This window comes from Oncorhynchus clarkii, chromosome 1 (genome assembly GCF_045791955.1).
Source record: "Oncorhynchus clarkii lewisi isolate Uvic-CL-2024 chromosome 1, UVic_Ocla_1.0, whole genome shotgun sequence".
In the NCBI taxonomy this organism is placed as follows: domain Eukaryota; kingdom Metazoa; phylum Chordata; class Actinopteri; order Salmoniformes; family Salmonidae; genus Oncorhynchus; species Oncorhynchus clarkii.
Genome location: NC_092147.1, coordinates 51,918,728 through 51,943,354, shown reverse-complemented (window position 1 = coordinate 51,943,354; position 24,627 = coordinate 51,918,728). Strand labels below are relative to the sequence as shown.

Below are 24,627 nucleotides of genomic sequence, written 5' to 3'. Positions count from 1 at the left end.
ATTTAATAGTTTTGATGTCTTCACTATTATTCTACATGTAGAAAATAGTACAAATAAAAACCCTTGAAAGAGAAGGTGTCCAAACTTTTGACTATATAATTAATTTATACTCCAGACATTGCTCTACCTAATATTTATTCATTCCATTATTCTACTTTTTATATGTGTATTGTTAAGTATTACTGCACTGTTGGAACTAGGAACACAAGCATTATGCTACACTCGCAATAACGTCTGTGCCGAATACATTTGTATATTTTTTCATGCATTCACAGCCCCCCCCCCCCCCCCCCCCTATCACGCTCACTTTTTGTTCTGGCACCTCACGATTTACAAATGAAGTACTGCCCTGGGCACATGTAGGGTACATTCAACACCAAGGCACATACGCTGACTTCTCACAAATGCACACATTCAGGTTACAGACTAGGTCTAAGATCGCTAGACAAAGCAAGTGCAACAATATTAGCAGGCTAGTTATTGGTTTCGTAACAATAGCTTAAATGGATCTGGAACCAGGCTACAACTGAAGTGGTCATCAAAAAAGTTCACCTCATCATTGAAAAGTATGAATAATTCTATAATACATTTGATTGACCATTGAAAATGTCATTTTATTTTTGAAATGACTTGACAATTGTTTTAGCAACTACATTTACATGTCAAAAAGCTGAAAATTCTTGTAATAAGCATCTTTTGTCCATGATAGCTTTTTCTCCACATTTTTCTATATACATATTTACACATACATACATGATGCTTTGAGTTCCAAGTTAGACAAGAGTTGACTCATGATACAAGCCTTTTCCTTCGGATTAGCAAACAAATACCATAAAGGTTATAACCTTAACTGATCACATCATAGCAAACCAACATTGACAAAAAAAGTTTCTCCAATTTTGGGGGGGAAAATAATACAAGTGCATGTTGAAACCAGATGAGGCGGGCACTCTGAAAAAGTAAAACAGCTCCTCTGTCCGTTCATCAAAATACAAACGAGATCAGAAGCACAAAATGAAGGGATATAAAGAACACAGATGAAGGATCTTAATTTGAGCCAGTTTGCAACAGCAGGAAAATAATCCGGCTGAAACAGGAAATGTGAATAATGTGGACAAAATAAATCTGTAGGGGTTGATTAAAAAAACAATGCTGTCAAGGCAAATCAAGTCGGACATTTTAAAGCGGAAAGTACAAACTTCAGAAGCCTTTTTAAACCCTGAATACACAAGTTTGCATTTCCTGTTGTGCAGGAAAATTCTCAGCAACAACATTTATCCTACATATGTAAATGTACTGTACATTACTAAAGAGCACAATTTACGAAGCTTGATTGACTCACTCAAAGTTCATTTGTTGAAACTGAGGATAACATTAGGCGTGGCGGCTGTATGTGTGTGTGTGTGTGTGTGTGTGTGTGTGTGTGACTACATAGTCTTCCTTCTTGAGCTATAATCAGGTTGTCAAAGAAAATGATTGTTTCAGCATTGAAGGTCATCTGATTCCATTGAGAAAACCTTCAGATTCTGTTTAGGGAGGTGGACACACAGCAATGCAGCCAACCTGGGTTGTGTTCAGTAGGTACGAAACGGAAAGAAAAAATGTCCAAAATGGAGCGGAAAAAAAAAGAAAACATGGAGGCACGATCTGAACTTCCCACAGATGTTTTTTTTTTGCTAATGGTGTGCCCTAATGAACACGACCCTGCATTTTTACCTTGGAAGCTCGCCTACAGCCCTACAGTTGGCCTGCAGGTGAAGTTGCCATGGTGACCAGGAGACGCTTCTAGGCTGCTGTGGCGACCAGGTCGGAGTGGGTCAGGTCAAAAGGTCAGACTCCAGTGGCCACCTGGCTGTTGTAGTCGGTGGACTCCATCTTGAGGATGTACGGGATGATGCTGTCTATCTGCACGTTGCCGATGAGGCCAGCGAAGAACAGCTCCTCTGTCACCGCTGCACTCATCAGCCGCAGGGCCGGGAGACGCAGCAGCAGCTTGGATAACCTGACAGGTAGAGACATTTTATAATGTTATGGATCTTTGCTTTGGCAATAATATTCATGTGAATGTCATGCCAATAAATCATTTATAATTGAAGGCAGGAAAGCATTCAAATTTGACAATTTAATTGAGGGAGGCAAAAACAGTGGTCGAGAAACAGAATTGGAAGATGAATGATCGAGGAAATTATGTTACAGTTGTATTTAGTGAGTTAGCGAGTTACTGACCGATAGGAGTCTTCTGGGTAGGTCCTGGTAACATAGTCCTGTAGCTCCATGTAAGCCTTCTCCTGGAACCGCTCGATCTGTAAGGTGTTGTCAATGCCTGGGTGGTCTATAGCATGTGCACACACACAGAGAACAAGTTAATTAAACAAAAGGAACGGTACCGCATCAGACAATCACCATGGTACCAAACAACCTTCACTGACTATCTACATGTTTCTATTTCACTGCTGTCTTTTATACACTGAACAAAAATATAAAAAAACGCATGTAAAGTGTTGGTCCTATGTTTCTTGAACTCAAATAAATTATCCCAGAAATTCTTTATACGCACAAAAAAAATATTTCTCTCAAATGGTGTGCACAAATTTGTTTACCTCCCCCCTTTGCCAAGACAACCCATCCACCTGACAGCTGTGGTATATCGGGAAGCTGATTAAACAGCACGATCATTACACAGGTGCACCTTGTGCTGGGGGAAAATAAACGGCCAATCTAAAAAATGTGCATTTGTCACAACACAATTCTACAGATGTCTCAAGCTTTGAGGGAGCATGCAATTGGCATGCTGACTGCAAGAATGTCCACCAGAGCTGTTGCCATATAATTGAATGTTCATTTCTCTACCATAAGCCGCCTCCAACGTCGTTTTAGAGAATTTGGCAGTACGTCCAACCGGCCTCAACTGCAGACCACGTGTATTGCGTCATGTGGGTGAGCGTTTTGCTGATGTCAACATAGTGGCATTGGGGTTGTGGTATAAGCAGGCATAAACTACAGACAATGAACACAATTGCATTTTAAAATCGATGGCAATTTGAATGCACAGAAATACCGTGATGAGATCCTAAAGCCCAATGTAAGGCACATTTATTTTAAGGTATAGGTAACGGGATGCAAATCTTTATTCCCAGTCATGTGAAATCCATAGATAAGGGCCTAATTCATTATTTAAATTGACTGATTTCCACATATGAACTCTGTAAAATCATTGAAATGGTTGCGTTTATATTTTTGTTCAGTATAGTTCTTGGCAAAGACGCAGAACAAGTAGATTAAGCAAAAGGAAAGGGTGCAACTCCGCATTTATAATAACTCTCCCTTTCATGTACACAGCAAATCCATGGGGAGTCATGGTCCAGTGTACTTTCTTTTGTTTAAATAGTTTGCTGAGGATCTGGGAACTGTTGTCTGAAGGGCAGCACCTAACTACACTAAGGGGCGAGGGACAATTCGCCGTGTTACTGCATGGGACAGACTCACCATTGAACAAGCTTAATAGTAAAAAATAATATATGTATAAAAATATTCTGTTTAAATTCAAAATAAATATATAGGCATAATCTGTGTCCAGGAGGTTGGCCCAATGAACGTAATCGTGTGACAACATTTTTCACGGAAGTGAGTTGAGTCATGCAACAGTTTCTCATTTACGCTACATTGCCAAAAGTATGTAGACTCCTGCTCGTCGAACATCTCATTCCAAAATTCTGGGCATTAATTTGGAGTTGGTTCCCCTTTTTGCTGCTATAACAGCCTCCATCCACTCTTCTGGGAAGGCTATCCAATAGATGTTGGAACATTGCTGAGGGGACTTGCTTCCATTCAGCGACAAGAGCATTAGTGAGGTTGGGCGATTAGGCCTGGCTTGCAGTCGGCATTCCAATTCATCCCAAAGGTGTTAGATGGAGGTTGAGGTCAGGGCTCTGTGCAGGCCAGTCAAGTTTTTCTTGACGCTTTGAGCACAGGGGCATTGTCATGTCGATATAGGAAGCACAGAATCGTCTAGAATGTCATTGTATAATGTAGCGTTAAGATCTCTCTTCACTGGAACAAAGGGGCCTAGCTCGAACTATAAAACAGCCCAGGCCATTATTCCTCCTCCACCAAACCTTAGTTGGCACTATGCAGTCGGGCAGGTAGGATTCTCCTGGCATCTGCCAGACTCAGATTTGTTCGTCGGACTGCCAAATAGTGAAGCAAGATTCATCACTCCAGAGAATGCGTCTCCACTGCTCTAGAGTCCAATGGCAGCAAGCTTTACGTCACTCCAGCAGACGCTTGGTATTGCGCATGGTGATCTTGGGCTTGGGCGGCTGCTTGGCCATGTAAACCCATTTCATGAAGCTCCTGACTAACAGTTCTTGTGCTGACGCTGCATCCAGAGGCAGTATGGAACTCGGCAGTGAGTGATTTTTACGTGCTATGCGCTTCAGCACTCAGTGTTCCCATTCTGTGAGCTTGTGTGGCCTATCACTTCTCGGCTGAGCCGTGGTTGCTCCTAGACATTTCCACTTCACAATAACAGGACATACATTTGACCGGGTGAGCTGTAGCAGGCCAGAAATTTAACGAACTGACTTGTTGGAAAGGTTGCATCCTATAACGATACATCTGTCAGCAATGGGTGTGGCGGAAATGGCCAAATCCACTCATTTGAAAGGGGTATCGATATACTTTTGGCCATATAGTGTATCAGAACTAATTTCAAAACTAACACATAAAACGCTAAAGCTCCTATCTTTTCCCACTCTCTCCATGGATGCTTTGCACTGTCTGGAATGTGACCAATTACTCTTTGCAACACCGAGTTACATTATGCATCAGCCCCTCTTTATCACTCTCTCCAGCCACCACTCACCAGGGCTAAAGAGGACGATGGCTTTGAGGTAGGCGTATTCATACGAGTCAGGGGACAGTTTGGCCATGCTGTTACAGAACTCCTGCATCCTCCAGATGTGTTCCATCACCAGCTTCACTCGCTCTGGGGACAGCTTCTCTATAGGGGGGGAAACAGGGGAGCGTAAATCATTTAAAATACTATAAAACGCCCCCATGTTCTCCCACAACAAAAAGCCTACTGTGGCTCTGACTCAGCAGATGCTTCTCTGCAGGGGAGGGGGGGGGGGGGGGGGGGAACAAGAGGAAGACTGGAGAAGGACACTGGGGCTCTTTGTCCTAAATCCTTCCTCTCCTTCATATCCACCGATCTTTCAAAAAAAAAAATGACCAGGTGAAAGCTAGCCTAATGATGAGCTTATCTTCCACCATATTGTTTTTCCCAGTCAAGTCTTTTCGAATCAGTCCAGATTATGATAAAGAGGAGACAACGAGGAGGACAGATTTGTATCAATTGAGATAGAGCCTGGAAATATGTTTGCTGCATAAATCACACTCTCCATACTGGAAGGCGCTTTGGATAAAAATCTGCTGGCAATTATTGTAAACACTGATAAATATGTATTAATTTGTACAATCCACCTCCTGTACCTTCTTGTAGGCTGGTTTGCAGGTGGTTGATGATGGCAGCCAGGATGGTGGCGACATTCATAACGTTGGCGCACTGAGCCAGGCCCAGAGCAAACAGCTCGTTCCAACAAGCCTTCATCAGGTTAATGTCATTATCGAGACCACTATGGAGAAAAGACAACATTCGAAATGTTGGCGCATCGAGCCAGGCACAGGGCAAACGGTTTGTTCCAACAGGACTTCACCAGGTTAGTGTCAATATCACTGGGAAATACAGGATGCATTTAATTTATTAAAATGCATGCATGGAGAATATATTAATATACACTGCATTTAAAATCATAGAGGATGACACACAAATACTTCCATTTTGGTGCTCTGGCCAGTAAGCAGAAAAAGGCTGACTGATACACACGGCAGTTTGCATATACAGTGCCGTCGGAAAGTATTCAGACCCCTTGACTTTTTCCACATTTTGTTACGTCACAGCCTTATTCTAAAATTGATTAACTTGCCTGTTGACGCAGTGATTACAGCCTCGAGTCTTCTTGGGTATGACGCTACGAGCTTGGCACACCTGTATTTGGGGAGTTTCTCCCATTCTTCTCTGCAAATCCTCTCAAGCTCTGTCAGGTTGGATGGGGAGCATTGTTGCACAGCTATTTTCAGGTCTCTCCAGAGATGTTTGATTGGGTTCAAGTCCAGGATCTGGCTGGGGAACTCCAGGACATTAAGAGACTCGTCTCAAAGCCACTTCTGCGTTGACTTGGCTATGTGGTTAGGGTCATTGTCCTGTTGAGGCCCTGAGCAGGTTTTCATCAAGGATTTCTCTGTACTTTGCTCTGTTCATCTTTGCCTCGATCCTGACTAGTCTCCCAGTCCTTCCTGCTGAAAAAAATCCTCACAGCATGATGCTGCCACCACCATGCTTCACCGTAGGGATGGTGCCAGGCTTCCTCCAGACGTGACACTTGGCATTCAGGCCAAAGAGTTCAATCTTGGTTTCATCAGACCAGAGAATCTTGTTTCTCATGGTCTGAGAGTCCTTTAGATGCCTTTTGGCAAACTCCAAATGGGCTGTCATGTGGCTTCCATCTGGCCCCTCTACCATAAAGACCTGATTGGCGGAGTGCTGCAGAGATGGTTGTCTTTCTGGAAGGTGCTCCCATCTCCACTGAGGAACTCCAGAGCGTGACCATCATGAACACCTGACCATCAGGTTCTTGGTTAACTCCCTGACCAAGGCCCTTCTCCCCCAATTGCTCAGTTCGGCCAGGCGGATAGCTCTAGGAAGAGTCTTGGTGGTTCCAAACATCTTCCATTTAAGAATTAGAATTATGGAGGCCACTGTGTTATTGGTGACCTTCAATGCTACAGAAATGTTTTGGTACCCTTATCCAAATCTGTGCCTCGACACAATCCTGTCTCGGAGATCTACGGACAACTCCTTCGACCTCACGGCTTGCTTTTTGCTCTGGCATGCACTGTCAACTGTGGGACCTTATATAGACAGGTGTGGGGCTTTCCAAATCATGTCCAATCAATTGAATTTACATCAGATGGACTCCAATCAAATTGTAGAAACATTAAGGATGATCAATGGAAACAGGATGCACCCTGAGCTCAATTTCAAGTTTCATATCAAATGGTCTGAATACTTATGTAAATAAGGTATTTAGTTTTGTTTTGCAAAGACTTCTAAAAACCTGTTTACGCTTCGTCATTATGGGGTATTGTGTGCAGATTGTTGAGGTAAAACATTTATTTAATCCATTTTAGAATAAGGCTGTAATGTAACAAAATGTGAAAAGGGTAAAGGGGTCTGAATACTTACATCTTCCATTTACTTACATCTTCCAGTTCAGTGGAAGAGAATTAGAGAGACAGAATGAGAGCAGTAGGTAGGTAGGGACTCACCCCAAGGCTTGAAAGGCAGGTATGGAGCGCGCCCAGTGCATGGACAGGAAGAGGAGCCTTGAGGCCGACTCACAGATGTAGTTCACGTTTAGGTACTCAGGCATGGGCAAAGGCATCATCAACTAAAGAGCGTGAGCAAGAGAGACATCATGATTGAGAAAGAATGGGCCTAGACATTAGACTTTTAATGTTTTAAAAAAGTTATTGATGAATTATATTTATTAATCCCTGCAGGGAAATGAAGTTGCCATAGCAAGTGAGTTCAGGGCCTCTTGATTCTTTAAGCACTCTATGACGTACTGAGAATACATTTCCATTTTAAGATAACACCTGATTTAAAAATAGATTAAAGTTATGGTCAGCCCCTGGGCCTTTGAGTGGGGTAGCATCCCAAGTGGCACCCTTTTCCCTTTATAGTGGACTACTTTTGAGCATGGCCCCTGGGCCTCACCTTGAAGGGGACGTGGCTGTCTGAGAGAAGGGGCCCCTCCAGCTCCACCACAGGGCCGGACTGGTCCCCTGACATCAACTGCAACGTGGCCTCCAGAGTGTCTCCCGCTGAGCCATCACCAGGATTCAAGGCCTTGGCCAGGGTGTCAAACGCTCTGGGGAGGTGGGAGAGCGAGACAACAAAACAAGTCAATCAACAAATTAGTGCTCGATTCACACTATAGTGCCGACTTAAACCCGAACTCTTCTGGCTCTGATGTTTTATTTTCTCATTGTCCTTTCCAGCACGGTTCCATCAATTATGGTGGATGCGTAATCAGGCCAGCTCAGTACATCTGTTTTGGCTCTGTAGTGTAGAAGCCCTTTACCCACACACACAAACACAAGTCAGTTCAAACTAGTACACTTAGTTCCTTCAGAAATTACTCAAACCGCATGACTTATTCCACATTTTGTTGTGTTACAGCCGGAATTCAAAATTGATTAAAATAGATGTTCTATATCAAGCTCTCTACACACAATACCTCAACGACAAAGTGTAAACATGTTTAAACATATTTACACATTTAGTAAAAATTCAATACATAAATCTAATTTACATAAAGTATTTCAGCGTAAATCAGAGCTTTCAACACCTGGATTATGCAACATTTGCCCATTATTCTTCCAAAAAATGATTTAAGCTCTGTCGAATTGGTTGTTGATCATTACTAGACAACCATTTTCAGGTCTTGCCATAGTTTTGACCTAAATCTACCTCGGCTACTCAGGAACATTCACTGTCTTCTTGGTAAGCAACTCCAGTGCAGATTTGGCCTTGTGTTTTAGGTTATTGTCCTGCTGAAAGGTGAATTAATCATCCAGTGTCTGGGTAAGCAGACAACCAGATTTTCCACTAGGATTATGCCTGTGCTTAGCTCCATTTCGTTTATTTTTTATCCTGAAAAACTCCCCAGTCCTTAGTGATTACAAGCATAGCCATAACATGATGCAGACACCACTATGCTTGAAACTATGGAGAGTGGTACTCAGTAATGTGTTGTATTTGCCCCAAACATTACACTGTATTCAGGACAAAAAGTTAATTGCTTTGCCACATTTTTTGCAGTATTACTTTAGTAATACTTTATTTATATTTACTTTATTGCAATCAGAATGCATGTTTTGGAAACAAAATTATTCTGTACAGGCTTCCTTATTTTCACTCTGTCAATTAAGTTTGTAGTTACTATGTTGATTAATCCTCAGTTGTTTTTTTCTACCACAGTCATTAAATCCTAATTGTTTTACCATTGGCCTCATGGTGGAATACCTGAGCAGTTTCCTTCCTCTCTGGCAACTGAGTTAGAAAGGACACCTGTATCTTTGTGGTGACTGGGTTTATTGAGACACCATCCAAAGTGTAATTTACCCATCTACCAATAGATGCCCTTCTTTGCAAGGCATTGGAAAATGTCCTTGGTCTTTGTGGTTGAATCTATTTGAAATTAACTGTTTGACTGAGGCATCCTACAGATATTGTATGTGTGGGGTATAGAGATGAGGTAGTCCTTCAAAAATCATGTTAAACACTATTATTGCACACAAAATGAGTCCATGCATCTTACTATGCGACTTGTTAAAGCACAGTTTTACTCCTGAATTTATTTAAGCTTGCCATAAGAAAGGGCCTGAATACGTATTTATTGTCTCATGACATTTCAGCTTTTCATTTTTTATTCATTTGTTTAAAAAAATTCAAACATAATTCCACTTTGACATTATGGGGTATTGTGTGTAGGCAAGTGACCAATAAATCTCAATGTAATCCATTTTAAAATTGAGGCTTTAACAACATAATGTAGAAAAAAATCAAGGGGTGTGAATACTTTCTGAAGGCACTGTATTCATCTCTAAAAGTACTTATATTGTCTTTACTTAGAAGTAAAAATGTCTATTAGTGTTGAGGTTCAGAAAGTGAAACAGAAATAGACTGCAGAAAGGAAAACAAGCTTCAAGCTTGACAGATCTTGGGATAGGAAATATCTAACCAGCACGAAACCTAATTAACCGAGGCAGGAACACAGGAACCACATGGCCCTTGACTGGAAAAAATTCAATTTGAGCCCCATGATATACAGAAAACACAACCCCTAAGTTCCTTCTGATACACTCAGAACATTTATCAGCTCTAAAATCAGCACTGCTGATAGTCAATCCAAGCAGATTACATTTTACCTATTAAAATTCTTTAAAGATGTTGGGAGAGGGGGGATGCTAAGCTGACATATGGAATTGTTTTAAGATGGTCATAATACGGATCATTTAGCTATTTGATTTGGAATTTTAGGTAGATTTTGGCCTTTACTACTGAAGCCCATAGAAACACATTGAATAACACATTCATAAATGGCAAAAGGACAGTCAAAATAAATAAGAAACAAGGTTTAAATGTTCGTCTTAAATGAAGGAGATGTAAAAACAAAATAAAATTTAAAAAACAGGAAATATTTGGTATAATTTTTTTAATATTATACATATTGAACCCCTTTTTTGAGTAAGAACAAAACTACCTTCATACTTCCATTCGTTTTTTTTTTAAACGGTACCTTCAGACGAGTCCAGTAACACTTGTGGTGGTCCTTGAGCAAAACAGAGCACCATTGTGTTTGTGAGAATCTCCCCTTTCCACAGTGGGGTCCCATTAGTTTATAGCCCAAACGGTTCAGACAGTACCAAACAGAAGTCGGCACATTAACGGTACCGACTTCGGACGGGTCTCCTCGTAGAGAAAAACAGAGAACACCATCGTGAGTCTCCCCCGTAGGTCAAACCATACGGACACTGTAGACATTTACATAAGAAGGCCGATTTTAGGGATGTATCGTGGTCTGACAAACACCACTCGAGCTCTGCCACCTCTCACCGCAGATGCGGAAGTGCGACACTGGCGGATGCGATAGATTTGAGATGCAGCCAATTTAAAAAAAACATTAATTTAAACTGACAGATTTTTATGTTTTTTGTTGTTGTTATGTAACTTCGATTTAAGCGACTCCAGGGGGTTAAAAATATATACAATCTGGGATCTGAGAATAAAACAAAATTCCAGAAAGTAGCTTTAAAATCCTGTATAAGAAATCTCCTCACCGCGTAATGTCACTGGCGGTCTGTTCGTCTCCTTGGAGATCCGTCATTGAGCTGTCTCCGTTGCTAAGGGTGTCGTCCACACCCATTAGGTCATTGCCGTCTGTAATGTCGCTCATCTCCCGGGCCTTGTTCAGGTGAGCCAGTGATGTCACCACGTTGGCCAGGGTGCTCAGGTCACCCTGACATGGGTCATTCTATGGAGAGGCACAAGGGAGAATCAGCACCACTATTAATAATGGAGTCCCAATCGTTTCCCATTTTAAATATTTGTGAATTATTTCCTTCCTTAGATAAAAACCATTGCCTGAAACTTTAACAGGATGCTCAAATCGGTTCAATCAGACCTCATCACAGACTAACATCCCAGTTGCTTTAACCGTTAGAATATCTATTGTCAAAATTAATCTATTGCCACAACTGAATTTCCATTCTGGCTATCGGGAACAAATCCATAGTGCGGTTTCAATAAAACTGCAGTTTCCCCTGATAAAATTAACAATTACATAGAGGGAAAGATATAGGAAGACTACCCATACCGAACTTTAAAATAGTATTTCTATGCACCCGCAATTTGTCCAATCGTAAATTGGTTTGGACATGATTCTTCCGGCCCGCGGCTGAGTATAAATATAAATACGGTGTCTCCTATTGCCCTGGAAGAGATGGTCTTCACTTATAGTGTGCCCCCAGAAAGTATTCATACCCCTTGACTTATTCCACATTTTTGTTGTGTTACAGCCTCTACTCAAAATGCATTATATATATTTTTTTTTCTACACACAATACCCCATAATAACAAAGTGAAAACATGTTTTTAAACAGCTTTGCAAATTTATTGAAAATGAAATACAGAAATATCTGAAATCTATTTTATCCATTTAGAATGTAAGCTGTAACCCAACAAAATGTGGAATAAGTCAAGGGGTATGAATCATTTCTGAAGTCAATGGGAGGGTGTTTATTTATTTTTTTATTTTTTTTACATACTACATTTAACTTTTTGGCTCTGTGGTATGTATGATTTGTATGTGTACTTAAAAAGTACACATTTTAAAACTCAAAAAGATGAGTTTAAGTCTACGGGTGGATGCGAGCTAACTATGAAATTAAATTAATTTGTATATTGTGCATGTATACATGTGCTGCAGTTACTAACCGATTCAGGGGATGTCGGGAGCAGGATGGTGTTCTCCAGCTTGGGGAATGGCTGCTGGATGTTGAGGAGCATGCTCGACTCCAGCAAACTGGTTGATCTGCAAACACAAACACTTCAATTCTACCATCTAATCCCACAGAGATCTCGAAGGATGCGTTTACACAGGCAGCCTAATTCTGATATTTTGCCCAATTAATAGCAAAAGAGCTGATCGGTCAAAAGACCAGTTAGTGGAAAAATATCAGAATTGGGCTGCCTGTATAAATGCAGCCAAATGGCTATACAGTCATTCCGTTTACCCTAACCATCCTCTTCATTTACACTAATCTGGAAAAAAGGTTGAAAGCTAGCCTATTTTGGATGCGTTTAGACAGGCACCCCAAGTCTTTTGACCAATCACATCAGATCTGTTCACATCAGATCTTTTTCAGAGCTGATCTGATTAGTCAAAATACCAATTAGTGAAAAAATATCAGAACTGGGCTGCCTGTCTAAACTCAGCCAATGTTGAGCTTCCACCCTATTGTTTTCACCTGTGAAGTACTTTCCAATCGGTGCAGATGAATTGGAGGTCCAATTAGGAACGATTGAGACTGTGAAACAGTGGTTAGTCTTCTCAGATACTCAAGTGGCCACTCTAACAACAAAAATAAATGTATTTTAAAAAAAAAATGGAGGGTAGTCGGAGGGCAGATACACGTGAACAGGAACAACTTCGATATAAAGTGTGTTTTTTTGTCGAAGTTGCCGGGTTGTCCGTTTCCTACTTATATCCGTGCAATCTAAGCATTACGGAACTTCTATTTGATCAAATAAGCCACACGTAGCAAATAAGCAATTATATTTTTTTGTTAACCAAATTCAACCCTCTTACTAACCTTCATACAAAAACTCCTTGCTCGGTGAGTGGAAAAAAATATTTTTAAAAGCCACCTGCTGGAGAAGACAGATTTTGGGACCAGTTATCCCTCTTGACTTCACCTCTTTCTCTCTGAGTGGACTCTATGGACTGATTTCTACATGGGAACACAGGTGTGTCCACTCCAGCTAATCAGTAACATCAACTAATTAATTAGGGCTCACACACACTGGTAACGCATCCCACACAGAGCTTACGGTGGAGTATGTACCCTGTGCCTTTTGAGGCTGTGTTTGGTGTGACCTCATATTCCACCACTCCAAACCAACTTCCCGAATGAAATACATAAGAGTTGGTTTTATAATTGTATGCTGCGTTGCTCAATGTGATGGGGCCCTTAAGCCAGCTGCAGTACCTGGCTGTCTCCTTGTAGTACCTGGCGGTTTCCTTGTCGGTGACGAAGGTGGGCGTGGCAGCCAGAGGACTACACAGGTTCTTCCTGATGTAGATCTTCTCCGTAGATGCAGCACAATTGATAGACTTCTCTCTGGATACCTCCACCGGCTTCCTCTCACACTGAACGGCTGAGAGAGAGGAAGAGAACAGTTAACTTTAATCCGCCATGCTTATGTGCATTTTGTGATCGACTACACAGAACCAGTGATTTACAAGTCACCTTCCATCCCAAATAACTACTAATTATGGCTGTGTTTACACGGGCAGCTAAATTCAGATCTTCCGCCAATTCATTTGCATATTTGATATTTTCTTAATCAAGCAAACAATTAATTAAGCAAACAAACAAAAAAACACATGGAATCTGAGTAATCTGTGTAAAAATAGTCTAAAGCTTTGTTCACACTGCAGGCCATAATGCTCAAATAAGTTTTGTTTTACAAATCCATTTTTGAATACTGACTATCCAAACAGCAAGTTATAAGGTGTGGGTGTGTTCAGACAGCAGTCATTTGCTGACACGTCTACGCTAGTTGTCATAGCAACAATGGATGTGTGCGCAGTGGTGTAGGCTGATTGGTGGTGGTGCTCGTGCTTCCTATCACTCAGAAGTTATCAAGCTAAGGTGACAACAATGCCAGCCATGGACATTTCCCAGTTGCTTTGAATGTTAATCGTAAGAACGCTTTTAAAGTTTCAAAGGATAAGATGATCCAACTTTTTGGCTAGCCACAGCAGTCAACTAGATAGCTAGGTAGGCCTAGCTGTTTAGCACAATCACTCATTTGTTTGTAAACAATTAACTAGGATGTTAACTACCACCCGTTTTTGTCAAAACTGTCAACAGCATAGCTAGGAAGCAACAAGATATGCCAAATAACAGTCAAATAAATCAGAGTTGACTGTTCAGACAAGTCGCGTGGCCAGGAATCTGATTTGTATCCGATTTAAACCACCTACAAATGTGGCTTGAAATATCTAATTCCATGTGCTTTTTGGCTGTTCAGACCGCAGAAAAAAGAACAGATTTTAAATCAGATATGGAAAATAAATGTTTTGAGTCACGTCAAACTGCCAATGTGAACAAGGCTTTAGTAGATCTAAATCCTGATACAAAACCATTCCTCCATATGCGACCTTTGCCTTGAACGCTCAGATCGAAAAATAATTGCTCGGAAGTGTCTTTTTTGCACATGACATGCCTTTATCATGAAAACCATCCCAAAATGTAAAAGTGGCAGGAATTTAGCATTGCAACTGTGTGCTACTATGTGGACAGTCAGAAAGAAATATTGGAATATATAAATGAAATCAGATGATTTGGGTTCTTAGAGTGGGTGTGTAAAACAGCCTTTATGTGATCAATACCTCCACTTTGCTCAAACTGATCCCCTCAAACATACGGACTAGTAACAACACAGGGTATTGTGGAACATCGCAGATGTTGACAAACTGACACCATTTCTTAAATGACATGTTAGAGAAGCATGTTTGTTTAACATTATATACCTATGTGAACGTCAGTAAGTGATTGGGGCAGGTACTCACAGTCCTGTTTCATGCCCAGGACCATGCAGCGCTGAAGTCTGCAGTACTGGCAGCGGTTCCTGTGGTGCTTGTTGATGACACACTCTCCGGACCCCCTGCATGTATAAACCAGGTTCTTCCTGATGCTGCGCTTGAAGAAACCCTTACAGCCCTCACAGCTCACTGCCCCATAGTGACGACCTGGGCAAGGAGAAGGGAGGGGGGAGGGCGACAGGATCAGTCACACAACGAGAAGAGAGGGTTCAAGAAGGGTCAGACCAGTTCAAGTGCATTTCATTCCTACCTGAGGCCTTGTCTCCACACACCACACAGTACTCCACCACAGGCTTGGAAAGGGCCTGGTCTGACCCTTCCGTGACAAACTGGAAATACAACGCACACAAAAAGCAAAAGAGGCATTCATATCAGATGTCAAAGATACTTCTAGGGGCCTGTTTCCCTCACAGATTAAGCATTGTACTGGACTAAATGGACTGTCAATCCTTGCATATAGAGTGCTGTCTAATATGAATTTGAGAGGGGTTACATTTCCCTAACCCCATCCCTCAGCTGTATACCAAAACAAATGGCGGGCGGTTGTTTGACTGAAAAACTCATCAGAGATCGTAGCTTTAATCTATGCTAGGGGAACCAGAATTTTGTGGATAGCAATATTCTGAATAGAAGGTAGTAAGAGACTAGAATATTGGTGGTGCAGGCCGAGGCCTCTACCTGGATCTGCTGGCCAGCCAGGTCAGGGGAGGCAAACAGCAGCTGATTTACCCCTGAACCGTCTGGGGCCGCCAGGATCACCTTGCCCGGGGACGAGGCCTCTTGTTTGGCTAGGATTACCTTGCCTGCCGTGGAGTAGTCTGCGTTAGCCAGGATGAACTGCTGCTTCCCACCAGAACCCTGCTCCAATGCAGTGACGATCTGGATCTTCTGGCCCGTGGACTGGTCTGTCACAATCTGGAAGGAAAGGAGAATATTCAATATATATGAGAATAACAGAAATACTTCAGCCAAATTATGTTGGGTTAGTATACTGTCTGGAATCTAACCCTGATGCTGTACGTTCTGCTATTGTTTAACCTTGAAGTCATATGAAGGTACTAGTCATGCGGATGTTGACTAATAATAGCCTTGACCAATAGTTTAGGGGTAAGGGATAACCTGAGACGTGGAGGTCACAGCCATGTCTCAGGGCAGGAAATGACCTGTCCGTTACACTACCTGGATACGGTGTCCCATCATGCCACCATCAGCTGACACCAGCTGAATCCTCTGAGTCTGTCTGTCCATGACGCTGATTCTGTTTCCTTCTGCTGCTGCTCACATCAAAGCCCCAGGAGGCACATCAAACTGTGTAGGAAGGAAGGAATGTTTCAGTTACTGGGTATGCATTGAAAATCGATGATAAACATATTTGCATCAGAACAAGTTCTCAGAGAGTGAGATGTGTAGCAAATGGGCTTATTAATATCATAGCAAAACACAAAATAGACACAATATAGTTAGTACTAGGCCATACGGATGGGCCAGTAACAGGTCTATACAATGAGAGGACAAACATAGGCCTACATTCTTACATACCATAATTATGGACGTCAAATGTTCAGGCTGCTGCACAGACACTATGGCTCTAGTGTAGAGCGCCCGGTAAAACGTTGTTTGAGAGCATTTTTAAACTCTCTAAATGGTTAAATTAGTGAGAAAACCACGTCATTGTTGCAATGGTTTGTGATTGGGCAACATATACTATCATCTTAATTGACATGTTGAATTATTTTGCCATATAAACGTATTTTGGATTGCGCTAATTTCCCTAATGTGGACCGTTTGTGTTAATACCTTACACAAACTTGGATTTTCACCCCATAAAATGTTGTGGAATGACATCCTATTTTGCTTCAGATTGGTGATGTTAGAATAAAAGTTTAGTCATCACGATAACATAAGATCGATTACTTAAAAAAAATATATCAATATCTTTGGTGTTGTACCGTTGATTTTGTCACATGCTTGGGGTGCGCAGGACTTGCATGCTGACCGAACCGGCCACGTAGCGTACACGAATGTTGCAGAATAAATGTTATTCAATCATTTCATCCAAACTGCTCGCGCGCGTAGGACTATGACGGTCATGAAATTGTCAGCCTGTGATTGTCAAGCTAATAGTAACTGCTGGTCTCACAGTAAATTTACCTTTAATTAACAAACATGTTTAGCAGCTCTTGGCTTCCACACAAAAGCTACAAGCCGCTGATGCAGACCTTTGGAACATCTACATTTTAAAAAGTCTAATAAATACATGTAATATAGCCTACACCATTACAATAAATGTATTATTTATTTTAGACAGGTCTGAAGAAACACGCTATGAAGAAAATGCAGTCTATTTCAGAAGAACAGAATAGCATACTGTGAGTTGCGCTTATGTTAGGCCCTGATCTGGCTATAACATGTGGCTGTGGGCTACAGTAGATACAAATCCCCTTGTTGCCGTAATGCCCCCTAAAAAAAAAAACATTTTTAATGCCTTTTGCAGCGAAAGTGGCTGTTGTGCCCTTGGGCTGAATATAATAATTATAAACCCCTTCTCCCGGCTGCCAATCACCGTGCTCCGATGCACCGCTCAGATATCTCAATTTTGATTAGCCAATACCCGTCACGTGATCGGTTCCTTCTCACAGGCATATCAACTCCGAAGTAGGCTACAAGTGAAGACAGACACATTAGGGACGCAACTGCGTGCGTCCTTCTTATCGAATTCCGAGGTGCATATTGAAGATGTTAGAACTGTCCACATTTACTTTGTCAGCTAACAAGATGTGTAGGCCTAACGAACAGCAAAAACACTAGCCTATGGGGTGGCAGGTAGCCTTGTGGTTAGAGCGTTGGACTTGTAACCAAAAGGTTGCGAGATCGAATCCCCGAGCTGACAAAGGTAAATATCTGTCATTCTGCCTTTGAACAAGGCACTGTTCCTAGGCCATCATTGAAAATAAGAAGTTGTTCTATACTGACTTGCCTAGTTAAAAAAAAATAAAAAAAAATCTGCTGTCCCCCATAGTACAAAAGTTGACCTATTCTATTGGTCAACTTGTGCAAGAAATAAATACTCCAAACATACTCTGGGACAGTTGTGGGATGTGATAGATTCCAAATGAAGGCAATGAGGCTAATAAACAGATCAGAACATTTAGCTTAATGTTGATAAACTACTGGGCCATTTCTTCACATTATAAGAGCAGCAATGTGCACACAAGCGTGAACGTTCCAAGAAGCAATTAGCAGGAAAACACTTTTCTTAAAAGTGACCGCAAATGCGATTATGCATCTAATGCTTTATTATAAAGGTGAACGTGGTAAAAATTATCTTCCCTAAATTGCATACCAGTTAGGCTCTACACCGGCTATAAAGCAAATTAAATGTGCTTAAGTTATTTGACCACTTTAGTTGTGATACAAACCGTATCAGCATATAGGTCTATGGGCTAGGCTACATGAGCGACTATGATTTGGAAAAGTTGTAAAAAATAAAAAAGGCATACACTGTTTCTTGCCTTACTGCACACGCTGGGAATCATTCACAACTGATAGGCTAATAGTCACCCATCAGACTATTCTTAACTTCAAAACAAACTTTATTTGTATTGAAAATGAATACAACAACTGTAGACTTTACTGTGAAAAGTGCTTACTTTACAAGCCCTTAACCAACAGTGCAGTTCAAAAAGAGTATTCATTTAATATTCAAGAAAAACATTTACCAAGCAGACTACAATAAAAAAATGTATAACAATAACGAGGCTATATACAGGGGGCACCGGTACCGAGTCAGTGTGCTGGGATACTCAATGTAAATTGTCCGGTGGTGATTTTATTTATTGTTCAGCAGTCTTGTGGCTCGGGGGTAGAAGCTGTTGAGGAGCCTTTTGGTCATAGACGTGGCGCTCCGGTACCACTTGCTGTGTGGTAGCAGAGAAAACAGTCTATAACTTGGGTGACTGGACTCTGACAATTTTATGGGCTTTCTTTTGACACCTTGTATAGGTCCTAGATGGCAGGGAGGTTGGCCCCAGTTATGTGCTGGGCCGTTCTCACTACTCTCTGTAGCGCCTTATGGTCAGATGCCGCGCAGTTGCCATACCAGGCGATGATGCAACTGGTCAGGATGCTCTCGATGGTGCAGCTGTAGAACCTTTTGAGGATCTGAGGACCCATGCCAAATATTTTCAGTCTCCTGAGGGGGAAAAGGTTTTGTCGTGTCCTCCTCACGGCTGTTTTGTGATGTTTGGACCATAATAGTTTGGAACTTTAAACTCTTTAAACTCTGGATTTTTGGGGGCCTGTTCGGCTCGCCTTTTCCTGTAGTCTACGATCAGCTCCTTTGTCTAGATCACACTGAGGAAGAGGTTGTTGTCCTGGCACCACACTGCCAGTTCTCTGACCTCCTCCCTACAAGTCGTCTCATCGTTGTCGGTGATCAGGCCTACCACTTTTGTGTCATCAGCAAACTTAATGATGGTGTTGGAGTCGTGTTTGGGCACACAGTCGTGGGTGAACAGGGAATACAGGAGGGGACTAAGTACATACCCCTGTGGGGCCCCAGTGTTAAGGATCAGTGTGGCAGATGTGTTGTTACCGACTCTTAGGAAGTCCAAGTTGCAGAGGGAGGTGTTTTGTCCCAGAGTTCTTAGCTTAGTGATGAGCTTCGTGGGCACTATGGTGTTGAACGCTGAGCTGTAGTCAATGAACAGCATTCTCACATAGGTGTTCCTTTTGTCCAGATGAGACAGGGCAGTGTGGAGTGCGATTGAGATTGCGTCATCTGTGGATCTGCTGGGGCGGTATGCGAATTGGAGTGGGTCTAGGGTGTCCAGGAGGGTGGTGTTGATGTGAGCCATGACCAGCCTTTCAAAGCACTTCATGGCTACCAACGTGAGTGCCACGGGGCAGTAATCATTTAGACAGGTTACCTTCGCTTCCTTGGGCACAGCGACTATGGTGGTCTGAAACATGTCGGTATTACAGACTTGGTCAGGGAGAGGTTGAAAATGTCAGCGAAAACACTTGCCAGTTGGTCCACGCATGCTTTGAGTACATGTCAAGGTAATCTGTATGGACAGCAGGTGCTCTCGTGCATGCTTCAGTGTTGCTTGCCTCGAAGCGAGCATAAAAGGCATTTAGCTCATCTGGTAGGCTCACGTCACTGGGCAGCTTGCGTCTGGGTTTCCCTTTGTAGTCCGTAATAGTTTCAAGCTCTGCCAGATCCAGCGAGCGTCAGAGCTTGCCTTTACATATTTGTGAAATTAGTTTCAATTTAGAATGGACCATTTTGTCTCGGAACAGCAGAAAGAGAAGGGGATAACTAGTCAGTTGTACCTGTTGTAAAGCAAAGGAATGTGCTTAATATTAGGAAAGTTGAGAAATAAATAAAGTAGGTCTAGCCTATAGAAAGTTGATGGGATCCTCTTTTTAATAGAGGCCATCAAAACTTTGTTCTCATTCTATTGCATAGCCTATAGAATGTTGCACAACATGAGCTCATGGGCTCTCATGAAGTGTTTGATTTGATTTTAGAAAACATTTGCATTGCAGTGAGAGTGATTAGCGGGACAATAGAGTGCTGAGTACCAGACAGTTAGCAAGTTTGGTAGGCTGCTAATGAGCATCAAAGCTTGAGCATGTGGAATTTGACTGCAGTCATGACTCTTGACCGTTGGTGTGGCGGTAATAGGGTCACTGTAACAGCCCTACACATGCGTCAACAGTCACTTGAGAACTTGGTTCTATTTTAGACGCTTGGTGTGCTGCAAGTCCTGCCTCTCCCATCGACTCATTGGTTTTACAAGCATCACGTTGGTGATTAAACAGCACTATCATTACACAGGTGCACCTTGTGCTGGGGACAATAAAAGGCCACTCTAAAATGTGTTGTTTTGTCACAACACAATGCCACAGATGTCTCAAGTTGAGGGAGCGTGTAAGTGGCATGCTGACTACAGGAATGTCCATCAAGAGCTGTTGCCAGAGAATTTAATATGCATTCCTTTACCATAAGCTGCCTCCAACTTCGTTTTAGAGAATTTGGCAGTATGTCCAACCGGCCTCACAACCGCAGAACATGTGTATGGCATTGTGTGGGAGAGCAGTTTACTGATGCCAACATTGTGAACAGAATGCCCCTTGGTGGGGGTATGGGCAGGCATAAGCTACAGACAACAAACACAATTGCATTTTATGGATGACAATTTGAATGAACAGAGATCCTGTGACGAGATCCTGAGGCCCATTTTTGTGCAATTCATCCGCCTCCATCACCTCATGCTTCAGTATGATAATGTCGCAAGGATCTGTACACAATTCCTAGAAGCTGAAAATGTCCCAGTTCTTCCATGGCCTGCATACCATTGAGCCTGTTTGGGATGCTCTGGATAGACGTGTACACCAGTGTGTTCCAGTTCCCACCAATATCCAGCAACTTCGTACAGCCATTGAAGAGGAGTGGGACAACATTCCACAGGCCACAATCAACAGTCTGATCAACTCTAAGGGAAGAAGACGGGTCGTGCTGCATGAGGCAAATGGTGGTCAGACAGATATTGACTGGTTTTCTGATCCACACCCCTACCTATTTTTTAAAGGTATCTCTGACCAACAGATGCATATCTGTATTCCCAGTCATGTGAAATCCATAGATGAGGGCCTAACGAATTTATTTCAATTGACTGATTTCCTTATATGAACTATAACTCAGTAAAATCTTTGAAATTGTTGCAGTAAAATTTTTGTTCAGTATAGATAAGCCCCCTAAAGGTCTCCTCTAAACAACCAAGTAGATGTTATTCCAAGTTTCATTGTGGCCTTTGAATAGTGTTAGTTTAAAAAGTGCTACACCCCAAAAGTTTGCCTCCTGTCCTATTGATTTCAACCTCACATCGATGGATTAACAAGTGTTGCGTTACACTTAGCCTACCGCGTTGGAGACCCACTTGAATTTAAAAAACGAAATTACATGATGACTGTGTTCTGAAGGTTGTCCTCTAACCAGTTGATGTATAAAAAAAAAACATCTCCTGTTTCCGTATGTTTTTTTGAGCACATTTCTGAGTGATTTATTGCCACTTGTCAAAACTGGGTTTTCGGTGTGTGTGCAGTTTATAAGGTCTTCATTTTTAAACAAAAAAAATACAAGTAATATTGTTATTATTGTGGCACATGTGTAGATTGATATTCTGAAACCTAAACATGAAATCTGTTTCTGCATATTGGTCATAGATTTGGACACAAACTGCGGTTTGACATTAGGATATTTATCAAAATATCTTGTAAACTTACATTTTAGATATAGACATTGAACATTCATTTCCAATGGCATTCTACTTAATCCGGTAAAACGAGTCCAAAAACGAGCTGTGATTTATTTGGATCATAACAGACATCACCAAATCGGGTTTGCCCTGCCAACAACAATAACGAACGTTACATGTTAGTGAATATGGGTCCGTTTTACTAGCTAGCAAGCAACATGTTTTTGAAATGCCTGCCCATATCCTATGCAGGAAGCTAGCTAGGTCGTTCGTTGCTACTAATGTGAGAAAACAGGAGGGTTAGTCAATCTAGTACAGACTATTTTTGTTTTGACTTAACTTCGTGAGAGTAACGACGTTAGGGGTTGATCAACTCGGAATGTGCATGCTAGCCGACTAGCTAACTATGGGACACACCGTTGCACGGCCTAGCATGCTTGGTATCTGCATTTGTGGCCGTCTTCACCAAGCTGAGAAATATCACACAACATGTAGTTCGTTAACTAGCCTTACATTAATATCGATGGTTGTAAGTACAACAAACACGCTCTGGTCTAGTAGCTAACTATTTAAAATCGATACGGAAGATAAAGGTATTTCTTTTCCTGTAGGTGAAAGGTCAACATTGAAGGGTTAAAGCACGCTAGGGTTCAAGGCCCATACCAAAACGCAGCCAGCGAGTGGCGGGACTTCGCGGTTAACAACAAGGAATAAGAACGCACAAATGTAACGGTAGCTAGGAATTGAAAATCATTTTGGAACCGTTTCAAATTGTTGTTGGTCCAATACAAACGAACATTTAGCTAGGTGTTCATATTTGAACATCAGCTTCGGAAATCGAACCAATTTCTTCGCGCTAGGTAATTTTAGTTAGCATTCTCGTACAGGATTCACAGCTAGCCCGCTTGCTAGCATACACGTTTTAGCTAATAACTGGCACGCGAATATCGATTTGTTTGAGTTAGCTAACTACACTGTCGTTTAGTGCCAAATAACACCGAGTATCCGTATGGTTTTGATATCTCATTACTTGCCGGTTTTGGTGCACTCTTGGTCCGGAATCAATAGCAAAGTCTACGAACTAGCTACGTTAGCTAATGGCAGCTTCCCCTCGGGCTGCTGGCTTGGCAAATGTATTCTTCATTATGTGATGCATGACGTGTTTTTTCATGGCAGCTTTCGCGCACAATTCAGTTGTCTTACCTGCGCTGCTTGTTGTACGCTGTTTGTATAGGTAATACATTAATGTTATTTTTCTGTCTTTTGCTCCTGCTTCAGGCAGGGTCAGAGTTCGTGACCTTTTTCCTCAAAACACGTTGTGATGCTTCTGCGCATTAGCTCAAACACCCGGGCATCGCGAGTCGGAAGGCTTGCAAAATGTAGCGTATTCTGTTGAATATCACAACTGAAGGCTTTTAAACCAAAGTTGTGGCCTTTCCGTGATCCGCAGGACTTTTTGTTTTGAGTCCTGGTGTATCCTCAGTTCAACCATGTCATTCGAGTTTTGCAATTAATGCCGTAGTGTGTCACCTGCTGTTACACAATTTCTTATATTATTTCATCCCCTGCTGTTGGTCAACTGTGTTTACAGTAACTGTCCAGTGTTTCCAGATGTATGGCCTATAATTAACTACAATATGACTTAAATAGTTTTCCTGGAATTAAGTATGTTTAATAAAAAATAAAGCTTTTCTATGTTGGAATGGTGTGGGAGTATACCCGTCTTTAAAACGTTCATGCAAGTAGACCGCAGATTGGCCAGCTCCTCCTCTGGAGGAAATGCAAGTGATTTGTTTGAGGTGGGGTTTTGTAAAAAAAAAAAAAAAAAAAAACGTTTCTCTAATTTATTCTTTGGCCACCAATACGAGTATAGGATGAGTCAACACCATTATTTGGATATGAATATGAACTTTTAAACTTCATTTACATTTTTAATTGAACCTTTAACCAGGCAAGTCAGTTAAGAACAACTCTCCCGAGCCCGTACGGGAGTACGGGAGTTGTAGCGATGAGACAAGATAGTAGCTACTACAACAATTGGATACCACGAAATTGGGGAGAAAAAGGGGTAAAAATTCAAAAAAATAATTATAATATTTTTGCCAAAATAATCTGAGATACCAGAAATATTTCCCGTCCACACTTGCTTGGAATAGCTCAAATAGAGTTATTACTGTGGGTTTGAATTAGACCAATTGCCTTTGTGACACTTTCACTCTCCATCTATCTTTCCCACTACAGTATCTCTCGTCTCTCCAATGAAACACACCAATTTGTTTAATCCTTTAAATATATATATATATTTTTTTAAGTGTATGGGTCCCTTTACCTAGAAGAAGAAAAAA

The 24,627-nt window shown here is 41.7% G+C and overlaps 1 protein-coding gene across 10 annotated transcripts; it reads right to left on the bottom strand.

Moving 5' to 3' along the window:
• Positions 1 to 593: 593 nt before the first annotated feature.
• On the bottom strand, positions 594 to 23,702 carry LOC139408728 (nuclear receptor subfamily 2 group C member 1-A-like). Of its 10 annotated transcripts, none has more exons than XM_071152977.1 (14): positions 23,486 to 23,702; positions 16,200 to 16,328; positions 15,699 to 15,935; positions 15,271 to 15,349; positions 14,988 to 15,167; positions 13,399 to 13,567; positions 12,125 to 12,221; positions 10,969 to 11,162; positions 7,841 to 7,994; positions 7,390 to 7,511; positions 5,494 to 5,636; positions 4,865 to 5,002; positions 2,227 to 2,332; positions 594 to 2,002 (listed from the first exon to the last, which is right to left on the bottom strand). In XM_071152977.1, exons 2-14 carry the CDS (start codon positions 16,266 to 16,268, stop codon positions 1,831 to 1,833), a joined length of 1,860 nt encoding a protein of 619 aa, XP_071009078.1. In that variant the 5' UTR covers positions 16,269 to 16,328; positions 23,486 to 23,702; the 3' UTR covers positions 594 to 1,830. The 10 variants fall into 10 exon arrangements, with proteins under 10 accessions (XP_071009078.1, XP_071009105.1, XP_071009125.1 ...); XM_071153004.1 differs by having other exon boundaries at positions 13,420 to 13,567; XM_071153024.1 differs by having other exon boundaries at positions 15,819 to 15,935.
• Between the last annotated feature and the right edge of the window lie 925 nt (positions 23,703 to 24,627).